Here is a 12,696-nt window from a genome sequence, read left to right on the forward strand (position 1 = left end):
GTTAGAACTCCCATGTCCAAGTCAATGGGTAACTTTCCAGGTCTCGCTCTCATCAGGTAGGCCAGAGTGTAGTTGGTGGAGTTTACCGAGATATGGTTGTATAGATCTACCAAATCTGGCAACTTCTCTGGCCACTGGTTTTACTTTTCCAGGTTATTCAACAGGTCAATTACCACCTGGTTCATTTTCTCGCACATGCTATTTGTCTGCAAATGGTACGTCGGCATCCTGATTTTCCTGCAGCCATACAGGTTACAGAACTCCTGGAACACTTCTGCCTCAAAGGATGGGCCTTGGTTGGTGAGCACTTGTTCAGGGTAACCGTGCGGGTGACAAAAGTATTCTTGACATGCTTTGGCTGACAACCTCGCTGTTTGGTCTTTGACACGTACGACTACCAGAAACCTTGAGTAATGGCCACTATGGTCAGAGCGTAGGTGTAGTAAGTCCTACTCGGGGTCAACGCCATGTGATCCAAAGCTACCAGTTCAAGTGTCTGCTTTGTGATGATCGGCTGTAATGGGGCTCGCTCTCTGTTACGGCCTTTCCTGCGCAGGTTGCATGGCCACATTCTCAGCACCACCTCTTAATGGCTTTCCTCCTGTCAATCCAGTAGAATCTCTTACGAAGTAGGACTTCTAGCTTCTTCTACCCAAAGTGTCCTGCTCCATTGTGGTATGCCTCTAAGACCATTGGTGCATCCCGCTTAAGGATTACCACTTGCCTGACCAGTTTGTGTGTGCGCGAGTTGATGTTCCCCCGACACAGCTTTCCCTCATACTGTAGATGAACAGCTTGCCCTTCTCCTTCCACAACTGTTGCGTTTCCTGTGGAGCATCTGGGCTAGGGTGTGAGACAGCTTGTGTAAGAAACTCCATTACTAGGTGGACTGCTGGGTCACTATCCTGCGTCTCTCCCCATCTATGGTGGGGCAATGGGTTAAACGTGGCCTCTTGCATGACATAGCGCTTGTTCCTCATGCAATGGGACCACTGGGCCACCTTGTGGCAGTGGAAGGCTAGTAACTCGATTTCTTCTAGCTCTTCCAGGTCTTCTCCCCTGTCTGGTAAATTGGGCATCCTGGACAGCGCATCAGCATTATCGTTCTTATGCCCCACTCAGTACTTGATAGTAAACTCGTAGTTGAACAGCTGGGCCATCCATTGCTGTTCCAATGCGCCTTGCTTTGTGGTTTCCAGGTGAGTCAGCAGATTATTGTCCATGAAGACAGTAAACTTTGCTGAAGCCAGGTAATATTTGAATTGCTCGGTCACAGCCCAGACTATGGTAAGACACTCCAACCTGAAGGAACTATAGTTGTCAGGGTTCCTTTCAGTGGGACGAAGCTTCCTGCTGGCGTATGCAATCACTCTCTCTCTCTGCCTTTCTGCACTTGTGATAGCACTGCTCCCAATCCCACGTTGCTGGTATCAGTGTAAAGCATAAATGGTTGGTCATAGTCAGGGTAGGCCAAGACTTCATCTCCTGTGAGAGCCAACTTCAGCTGAGTGAAGGATTCTTCTATCCTGTTGTTCCATTCGAATGGAGGACTCTTGTTTTTGGCTTTCTTGGGTTGGTCCACTAGAAGGTCTTGCAGGGGTGCAGCTATCTTGGTGAAGCCCTTGATGAATCTCTGGTAGTAGCCTAAAAACCCGAGGAACTGACATACTTCATGGATGGTGTTGGGTCTTTGCCAGACCCGGATAATGGTGACTTTGTCAGGGTCTGGTGCCACACCTTCGGCGCTCACCACGTGACCTAGGTAATGCACCTTGGGCTTCAACAGGTGGCACTTGGAAGTCTTCACTTTCAGGCCAAAGTTGGAAAGGGCTTCGAACACCTCGGCCAGGTGCTTCAAGTGGTCATCATAGATTTTGGAGAAGATGATGACGTCATCCAGGTACAACAGAACAGTTTTGAAGTTTTTATGTCCTAGGCAGCATTCCATTAACCGCTGGAACATTCCAGTTGCATTGCAGAGCCCGAATGGCATGCAGTTGAACTCGCAGAGGCCCATTGGTGTCGTAAACACTGTCTTCTCTCTATCCGCAACGGGAACCTGCCAATACCTGCTGGTGAGATCTAAGGTAGAAAAATAATTAGCGGATTTCAGTGCAATGATTCCTCAATTCTGGGTAATGGGTAGGCGTCCTTATGTGTTATGCGGTTAATCTGCCAGTAGTCAACACACATCCTCATTGTACCATCTTTTTTTCTAACTAGGAGCTTCCCAGGGGCTATAACTGTCTCTGATCACCTCAGCCTCCTTTTTCTCCTGTAACATACCATTGGCACATTGATAGTGTGCTGGAGGTACAGGCCGGTACTTCTCTTGAATGGGCATATGATCTCCGGTGGGGATATGTTGTTGTGCCCCTTTTACCTGCGATATAATTAGCTATAGCGTGAAGTAATCACCACTATTAATATATCCTCAGGATCAGCAACTATACTAGCTAGGAGGAACCCCTGTATAAAACTTAACTTTTAATAAATAACATATAAAAAACACAACTCAGCCGACGCAAACCAAAAAAGTGCTTATGTGAACCAGTGCTCAGATAATAAAAATTGGTTGGATCTCACCAATGATAACAGAGCAGAATGCCTCTCCGGATGATGGTGGATGTATGGTCACCAAAGATAACCTCCCAGTGTTCTCAACCGGAGGTCCATTGTCCAAAGGCAGGGATGAGGGGGCTGGGTGTGGGGTATAATCCTATCTTCCCTGTAAAAACCCTTTCAGACTCCTGTCCTCACAAGGACAGGCCCCAAGTGAACCCTAACTATGGACTCCACCAGATTATGGACAATAACACGTTCTCCCAACGCGTTTCATGTCCAATAATGGACACTCATCAAGGGAGCAGAGATGCCAGTAACAGCTGGCCAATAGTCCAATAAAGGTCAAATAAAGAGTCCTTTTAGAAGCAGGGACCCGCAGTGGCCAGGTGCCCATGCTGCCGTCTGTGTGAATGGATTACCGAGGAGCTTCCCAGGGGTTATTATAACTGTCTCTGATCCCCTCAGCCTCCTTCATCTCCTGTAACATACCCTTGGCACATTGATAGTGTGTTGGAGGTACAGGCCGGTACCTCTCTTCAATGGGCAGATGATCTCCGTTGGGGATATGTTGTTGTGCCACTTTTACCTACCCAAAGTCTAGAAAATGTTTGCTAAAGACACGCTCATATTCTTGGACCACCCGGTAAGCCCCATGCTTTTGGTGCAAAAGGGTGGAGTCAATGCCTATGTGCAGCTTCTGACACCAATCCTCCAGTTGTTCTGCAGAGCCATTGTCCTCCGCCTGGTCGGAGGGGACCAAGGGTTCTACTGCCTGTATTGCATTGTTACTGACAGTGAACAGCTTAGCAAGGGTGGCGTTTCGGGGTAAATGGACCTCTTTTTCCCCACAATTCAGGATGTGTATTGGTACCCTCCCCTTAAGGACATCGACTACCCCTCTGGCTGTCAGGATGGTGGACCTACTATCAGAGTACACGGGTTCTACCAGGGCCTGGTAGTCTTCACCCCTTTGGGCAATTGCTGCTCGACACCAGATTAACATTTCACTCCTAGGGGGTATTGCAATGGGGATTGGATCATTCACTCTGACACTCTGACTCACTCTGATACTGTCGACTTGAACCTGGGAGCTGGCGACCTCCACGCACGCAGTACTTTGAAACAGCGACCACGGTCGCCTCACATGGATGCGCTGCACATAATCTGACCTACATATGCAGCAACCAGCACTTGCTCACAGCAATAGTAATTACCTATAAAGGACATGCTGAACTGAATTCTGATTCCGCACTCAGCGTCCAGTACTCTACCACAGCGACGGCTGTCGCTATTTATGGACACGCTACATTTAATTTAGCCACATCTAATCTTGCCTCCTTAAACAGCATTCAGGCATTTTCCTCTTATCATCCTACAAGCTTATTTGAAGCACGCTGTCTTATCCTTCTGAACCAGCAAGATACTCTGATGAAGGTCCAATGTGAGACCAAAAACGTTCAGTTATTTATTCTGTTTTTGTCTGGATGCAAAATAAATGAAATTTCCTCATCTTTCATTATTGTCAGATCATTATCTGGGCCGCGTGTAATATCAGAGTCAGTCCAGTACCGATTGTAAAGGATAAATGGCATAGTCTTCACCTGGAAACCGGTGTCCAATAAAGCGCTCATCGGGATGCCATCAATCACAACGGGCAGAATCGGCTGTCCTCCCACGTACTTGTCTCGCCTGCTTTGTGGGCCTAGTCATCTTACTCCCGGGGGTTGGTCCTCTGCCCCAGGGGTTGCTCATGTAAATTGCAGAATCTTGCGATGTGTCCCGCCTTGTTGCAGTGGGACAGATGGGCTGTCAGTCCTGGTTGAAGCGATCGCTGTCTCTCCCTCTGGTCAGTGGGACTCTCTTCTGCCGTCGCCACAGGACGTCATCTGGACTGAAGGCCAGCTGGATGTTCTCCTTTAGGGACACTTGCATGGACCGCACAGTTTTGGTTAGTGCAGCCACACTTTTGGTCAGCACCTGGACCTGGAGACATAGGTCTGCAGAGGAGTTATTATCTAGGGTTTGTGCATCGGCCTCAATGAGGGTCTGGGGAAAGGATGTCGCCTCCTGTTGGTATGTAATTGCTGGGTGCCCTGTGGGTGTTGGACAGGAGTCCCTCAATAAACTGCTCTTTTAGCAATCTATCTTCATCTTGCACGCTGTCGGGGTCAACCTGCTTTATGGCCCGCAGCGCCTCCTGAAGATTAAGGGCATAGTCCTGTATACTGTCCTGCATCCTTTGTTTGCACCCAAAGAATCTCATTTTTATCTCTGCTGCAGTGCGGGTGTCAAATTTGTCCTTTAGCCTTGCCAAAATTTGCTTGACAATTCTTTTATCAGTGTTCTGCCAGGACTTTACCTCCCTCTGGACTGCACCAGGTAACTGGCCAGTAAGGATGCTGACTTTTTGACTCTCAGACAGGGGGTACACTTCAAACAAACTACATAGTCTCTAATTGAAATCGCTCAGGGTGTGCGACTCCCCTGAGAACTCTGGTAACCAGGCCGCTCCCAGTATATACGGCATTGATGGTGGCATTATGGGGGCTGCGGCTGCAGCCACCACTGGATCTCCACCCAGGTTGGACATTTTCCTCCCCCCTAATGAAGTTCAGCCAGGCTCTTGGTATCGTTACCGTAGTAAGCGGCTGTTCCACCGGCGGGATGGATCGAGCTCCTGAGGGTCTCCAAGCCGGCTTCCCGCCGGCGAACATCCCAGCGTCGGCAGGGTTTCTCTTTGCGCCCTTTTTTGGGCTCCGCCCATGACAACACACCCCCTCTGCTTCCCGTGTGCCGCGCAGCACGATAATGGTGGTTACCACTCAGTTCAATAAAGTTTATGGCACACAGGACCTGGTGGTACCGGGATACAATATCCTGTTCGTTACTCCAAGTTGCGATGCCCGCTAGGGCTGTGGGGTCACTGCTGCCATGACAACACCCTGAAGAACTGCCCGACCTAAACTGAGTACCCCACAGCCCTAGCGGGCGTCGCAGAAACAGGAGGTCAGTTTTCTCTGAATGACTCATAGGTCACTGCAAAAGTCAGTGGCAGGGAGGAGGGGCGGAGCAGCTGGTTCAGAAGTTGAAGAGGGGAATTATTTCTACAAGAATAAGAACAATCCTGTTTCTATACAGCGCAGAGAAAACAGAAGAATTAGCTGGGTTGAAAGGCAAAATGAGCAATTGTAAGTGCACAGTGCTATATAATATGGTGACTGCAATATATTAAGCGGATAAAAACTTTGATGGGAGTGCTTCTTTAACCCCTTAACGACCAGGGGTATTTCAGTTTCTGAATTTCTGCTTTTTGCTCCTCTTCTTCTCAGAACCATAGTTTTTTTATTTTTTGGTCAATATGGACATGTAAGGGCTTGTTTTTTGTAGGACAGGTTGTACTTTTGAACAACACCATTGGTTTTAACATATCATTTACTGGATAACGGGAACAAAATTCCAAGTGTGGTGAAGTTTTTTCTTGAAAGATGCAGACTTTTTCCTGTACCACTGCTTAAAGAACATGTCTTCTAAAAACTATCAGTGGATTTTGGAGTTCATTTTGAGCTCATCTTCAGCCCAAAACAGTCCAACTAGCTCATTTTTAATAATACCAGTTCAAGGCAGTATTCTCTACTCCACCTTGCTGAAGTCCAAATGGGGCCTGTGCCTATCCATCTGGTACATCAAAAGCCACTTTCATCTCAACAGTCCATAAAACTTCTTAAAAATCGTTCACCATCCATCCTGACGTAACTGGAGAGGATCTGCAAGGAAGAATGGCAGACGATCCCCAAATCCAGGCGTGAAAAACTTGTTGCTTCATTCCCAAGAAGACTCATGGCTGTACAAGCTCAAAAGGTGCTTCTACTCAATATTGAGCAAAGGGTTTGAATACTTATAATAATAATAATTTTATTTATATAGCACCAACATATTCTGCAGCGCTTTACAAATTATAGAGGGGACTTGTACAGACAATAGACATTACAGCATAACATAAATCACAGTTCAAAACAGATACCAGGAGGAGTGAGGGACCTGCTCGCAAGCTTACAAACTATGAGGAAAAGGGGAGACACGAGAGGTGGATGGTAACAATTGCTTTAGTTATTCAGACCAGCCATAGTGTAAGGCTCGGGTGTTCATGTAAAGCTGCATGAACCAGTTATCAGCCTAAGTATGTAGCAGTACAGACACAGAGGGCTAATACTGCATAAAGTGAATGAGAACATGATGCGAGGAACCTTATTATGTTTTTTTTTACCTTATGACCATGTGATATTTCAGTTTTTCTTTTTTTTATTAAATTTGCAAATATTTCTACATTTCTGGGGGGGTTTTCAGTCAAGATGGGGTGCAGAGTGTACATTAATGAAAAAAATGAACAGTTTTGAATTTACCAAATGGCTGCAATGAAACAAAGAGTGAAAATGTAAAAGGGTCTGAATACTTTCAGTACCCACTGTATACATAGTTTGTGTGCAAGTGCCTGTATATATGGTTTGTATGTATCTGATTGTATATGTGGTATGTGTGTATCCACCTGCCTATAAACATAAACAGAGAAGTAACAGAAACCTCACTGGTCCTGGGGATGAAGAATAACTATGACTTTATTACTTTTTCCCTATTACAAGGTAATGAGCACAAACACATTTTAAATGGAAAATTCCTTTAAAAGAGTGGGGCCCGTATATAGTTATAGCAGAGGGACCCTTTGCTCTCAGTAGTTATATCTGGAGCTTTGTGTCAACTTCTGTCAGCTTCCTGCTGCATCATTCAGCCTGTACGCCTGAGAGTGGCACAACACAGCATGTGTGATGACATCATCAGATCACGCTGCCTGTGCAGATGAAGTCACCCGGGGAACGGTGAAAGGTGAGTAGTTTGTTTTTATTTTTTACTTGTCAGTGCTTTTTGGGGACATGATCTCTTGTGAGAACATCAGTGTGTGCGTGCGGGGGATGGTCTGCAAGGCTACCAAACTTTATGTTGGGGCCCTCATACTGTGTGTGGGCTCTGGGAGACTTAATGCTACATGTCGGGGCTATAAGGGAACATCATATTGGGATTGTGAAAGACATTGTACTGTGCATAGGAGCCATTACACTGTCTGAGTGATCTGTGGGGGACATCATATTGTGTGGGGTTGTGAGGGACATTGTACTGTGCATAGGAGCCATTACATTGTCTGAGTGATCTGTGGGGGACATCATATTGTGTGGGGTTGTGAGGGACATTGTACTGTTCATGGGAGCCATTACATTGTCTGAGTGATCTGTGGGGGACATCATATTGCGTGGGGTTGTGAGGGACATTGTACTGTGCATAGGAGCCATTACATTGTCTGAGTGATCTGTGGAGGACATCATATTGTGTGGGGTTGTGAGGGACATTGTACTGTGCATAGGAGCCATTACATTGTCTGAGTGATCTGTGGAGGACATCATATTGTGTGGGGTTGTGAGGGACATTGTACTGTGCATAGGAGCCATTACATTGTCTGAGTGATCTGTGGAGGACATCATATTGTGTGGGGTTGTGAGAGACATTGTACTGTGCATAGGAGCCATTACACTGTCTGAGTGATCTGTGGGGGACATCATATTGTGTGGGGTTGTGAGAGACATTGTACTGTGCATAGGAGCCATTACATTGTCTGAGTGATCTGTGGAGGACATCATATTGTGTGGGGTTGTGAGAGACATTGTACTGTGCATAGGAGCCATTACATTGTCTGAGTGATCTGTGGGGGACATCATATTGTGTGGAGTTGTGAGAGACATTGTACTGTGCATAGGAGCCATTACACTGTCTGAGTGATCTGTGGGGGACATCATATTGTGTGGGGTTGTGAGAGACATTGTACTGTGCATAGGAGCCATTACATTGTCTGAGTGATCTGTGGAGGACAACATATTGTGTGGGGTTGTGAGAGACATTGTACTGTGCATAGGAGCCATTACATTGTCTGAGTGATCTGTGGGGGACATCATATTGTGTGGAGTTGTGAGAGACATTGTACTGTGCATAGGAGCCATTACACTGTCTGAGTGATCTGTGGGGGACATCATATTGTGTGGGGTTGTGAGAGACATTGTACTGTGCATAGGAGCCATTACAGTGTCTGAGTGATCTGTGGGGGACTGTTATGACCTGGTGGTTAGGAGCACCCGGAATGACCTGATAGTTAAAACTCACACAGGACAAGCTCTGGGATGTGGGAGCTCTGCTGACCGCAATCCCTAATCCTATCACACACACTAGAAATAGCCGTGGAGCGCTCCTGACGCTCCCTAGTCACCTCGTCACAGCCTAAGAGCTAGCTAGCCCTAGAGATAGAAAATAAAGCCTGTCTTGCCTCAGAGAAATTCCCCAAAGGAAAAGGCAGCCCCCCACATATATTGACTGTGAGTAAAGATGAAAGTCACAAACGCAGAAATGAAACAGGTTTCAGCAAAGGGAGGCCAGACTTACTAAATAGACAGAGGATAGGAAAGGTAGCTTTGCGATCAGCACAAAAAACTACAAAAGACCACGCAGAGTGTGCAAAAAGACCTCCGCACCGACTAATGGTGCAGAAATGCCACTCTGCATCCCAGAACTTCCAGCTAGCAAGACAAAATCATGATATCCAGCTGGACAAGAAAACAATGAATGAATTAGATAATATCAGGAACTTAGCTTCTGCTGGAGTAGACAGGTCACCAGAAAGATCCAAGAGCGAACTGAACCAATGCAGAAACATTGACAGCTGGCATGGAGTAACGATCTAAGTGGAGTTAAATAGAGCAGCCAACCAAAGGATAAACCACGTCACCTGTGTAAGGAACCTCAGAAGCAGCAGCTCCACTCACAGCCACCAGAGGGAGCCCACGGACAAAACTCACCGAAGTACCATTCACGACCACAGGAGGGAGCTCGACAACAGAATTCACAACAGGGGACATCATATTGTGTGGGGTTGTGAGGGACATTGTACTGTGCATAGGAGCCATTACATTGTCTGAGTGATCAGTGGGTGACATCCTATTGTGTGGGGTTGTGAGAGACATTGTACTGTGCATAGGAGCCATTACATTGTCTGAGTGATCAGTGGGGGACATCATATTGTGTGGGGTTGTGAGGGACATTGTAGTGTGCATAGGAACCATTACATTGTCTGAGTGATCTGTGGGGGACATCATATTGTGTGGGGTTGTGAGAGACATTGTACTGTGCATAGGAGCCATTACATTGTCTGAGTGATCAGTGGGGGACATCATATTGTGTGGGGTTGTGAGAGACATTGTACTGTGCATAGGAGCCATTACATTGTCTGAGTGATCGTGGGGGACATCATATTGTGTGGGGTTGTGAGGGACATTGTACTGCGCATAGGAGCCATTACATTGTCTGAGTGATCTGTGGGGGACATCATATTGTGTGGGGTTGTGAGGGACATTGTACTGTGCATAGGAGCCATTTCATTGTCTGAGTGATCTGTGGGGGACATCATATTGTGTGTGGAGCTGGGGTGGCCCTCATATTTTGTGATGGACTTTGAGTGACATTATAATGTGTGGTGGCCTTCACACTGCCTGTGAAACCTGTGTGGGACATTAAATTGTGTGTGAGGAGTTTCATACCATGTGGCGGGCTTTGGGGGCACTTGGAAGGATGTGCCTGAGTCGGGTCGCACTTCTCCCGTCCCTATTAATATAAATGTATTATTATATGATTATTAACTTGCATGCCTGTTTTATAACGCTGTACAGCGTTGCAAGGGACAGAGTAGGGTTAGACATACCAGTTAGGAATGGGAAGAACAGTTTGGTAATAGTAAGGGAAGGGGGCACTATAGTGTAGTATTTTTAGGAAAAATTATGCTCACACCACAGGGGACTTTCCGGGTTGGGAGGAGTTAGAATTGGGCGTAGTGTACTTGAGTGCAGGAACTTCCTGATAAAGATAAGTATGGTGGTGATGATATGAGAGATGAGAGCGATAAGCCAATGGAGAGAATTAAGGGCATACGGGACCCCAAGAAGAAGCAGCGTGCGGGCGGTCACTACAGTTCAGTGGTCATTCTGGGATTATCTGGGGCCTATGGCCAGGACTAGGCAGAATTATGGATGCCTCTTACTTCTTCCAAAGGAAACCAGATGAAAGATCAACTGAATCTAGTGAACCTAAGGGCATGGGAGCTGCAGGGGTGAAAGGAATGTCTTCAGGACTAGGATTATTAGAAAGTACAGGGAAAGATCAGGAACTGCAAAAGAAAATGGACTGTACTGTATTTTACTGAAACGCCTGCTTGTGAGTAAAGCTGATTTGTTGGAAATGAATCCTAAGTTTGGAATTGTTTTTCTGGACTCTGAATTGGGAACCAGGGTTGCAGGACCGCAAAGGACCCCAGAGATTAAAGAGAATGTTCTGCTCATCATACAACACACACCACAGGCAGAACATTACATTTTCTTTGTGGGGTGCCAGGGTTGGCCGGAGCGGCACCCTGTCACCATGACTGCCACCCTGGCCACCTCTCACCCTCATACTGCATGTAGAGGCTGTAATGGACATCATATTGTGTATCAGGGCCCTCATACTTTGTAGAGGGCTTATGGTGACATTACATTTTGTGTAAGGGCAAACATCATACTGTGTGGGAGCCCTTATGCTGTGTGGGGACACTCACAGTGTGTGTGGGAGCTGTGGAGGCCCTCATACTGCCTATGGAAATCATCATACTGTGTGTGGCTCTATGAGGCCATCATACTGCCTGTGTGGATCATCATACTGTATAAAAGGGACAGTAGAGGCATTATGCTGTTTAAGGTGGGGGAATCATGCAGTGTGGGGAGAATTTTAGAGGCATGGTAGGTATTATATTGTGCTGGAGTTACTTTGGCAGCATCATAAGTTGTGATAGGCACTGTGGAAGCATCATACTTTGCTGGAGGCACTGTGTCATCATACTGTGTGTGGAGAGGGGCTGTGAGGTGAAATTGTAGAAGAAATTCACTTTGGGGTATCATGCAGTATAGGTGGAATTTTGACTGCACTGCACTCTATAAGGACCATGAAAATGGTAAAGTAGTAAAGTAACTGAGAACATTAAGGGGCTTTAATAGTGGCACAATTACTCTGTACCTGCGTGTCTCTCTCCCTGATTTTAAAAGTTGTGAAGTATGATCTTGTCTACTGAACCAATTTTTTTATTTTGAGGGCGTGTGTGGAAGGGGCCCCAATAAGAACTTTTGCTATAAGGCATTGTTATTTCTACGTATGACATTGGACCTTGGTTATGTGATAGTCATGCAAGATCATTATAAGACAGCCGTCTGATATAAGCACAAGCTGCCTGGCTGGAGAAATCCTCAGAAATCACCTGTACTCTGCAAATATTGCTGTTCAATTCCCCTACAGCACAACAACAAGGTCATTTAAGCATCACAAGAATTTTTTAATCAATCTGCCGTTCATGGATATAGAATGAAAGACGCTTTTTGCAGTGACCTTTCCCTTAGGATAATGAAGGGTGTCCTGAATAGGGGAGCTCTGTTATTTCAAAATGTTCAAATAGAATATTTAAACATAATGTTTCTGTATTAGACAACCCCTTTAGTTTTCCAAAACCAGAATGCATATTAAAATAAATATTTTATTATTATTTAAAGGTACAAAAAACTGACCAGTTCCAGAAATCCCACCATTTCTGTAGGGGGTTTTGCTTGATGCAAATTGTTTGCTTCTTTACTAAAACAAATTAAAATAAGAATTATTTTGTTAGCATTAATACATACAAACGAAATAGGTAAAGAGCAATATATAGATAGAGTTGAAATTGCAAAAACAGAAGAAGAACCCTCTGCAAGAACAGTAAATGGGCCCTTTGCAGTCCAATACCTCATCATAATGTACCTCTTTATGTGCGGTGCAATATTCCTGGAGAAAAAAAAAATCCTCCTTCAAGAAGTCGCCGCCAGCACCTGCGGTGTGCTGGTGCACGAGCTAGTCTAAAAACAGTCTCAAAGGACTCACAGAAATTGCTTCTTCCACTTACACTATTGCTGCTGCTGCTGCTAATGTTTTAGCGTTAACGAATTGACGTGCTGGAGGTTGGAAGTCTGTGTGCTTTACTGCTGTCTT

At 45.9% G+C, this 12,696-nt stretch overlaps 1 protein-coding gene across 6 annotated transcripts in view; it reads right to left on the reverse strand.

Annotated features, from left to right (window-relative positions):
• The window catches only part of LOC138641969 (ATP-dependent translocase ABCB1-like), a 434,165-nt gene that overhangs the window by 347,947 nt on the left and 73,522 nt on the right, over positions 1-12,696 (reverse strand). For all 6 annotated transcript variants that reach the window (XM_069729815.1, XM_069729814.1, XM_069729817.1 and 3 more), the window contains one exon: positions 12,240-12,303. In XM_069729815.1, the coding sequence (XP_069585916.1) occupies positions 12,240-12,303 (64 nt within the window). The remainder of the gene's footprint in view (positions 1-12,239; positions 12,304-12,696) is intronic.

The sequence above is a fragment of the Ranitomeya imitator genome, chromosome 6, assembly GCF_032444005.1.
Source record: "Ranitomeya imitator isolate aRanImi1 chromosome 6, aRanImi1.pri, whole genome shotgun sequence".
In the NCBI taxonomy this organism is placed as follows: domain Eukaryota; kingdom Metazoa; phylum Chordata; class Amphibia; order Anura; family Dendrobatidae; genus Ranitomeya; species Ranitomeya imitator.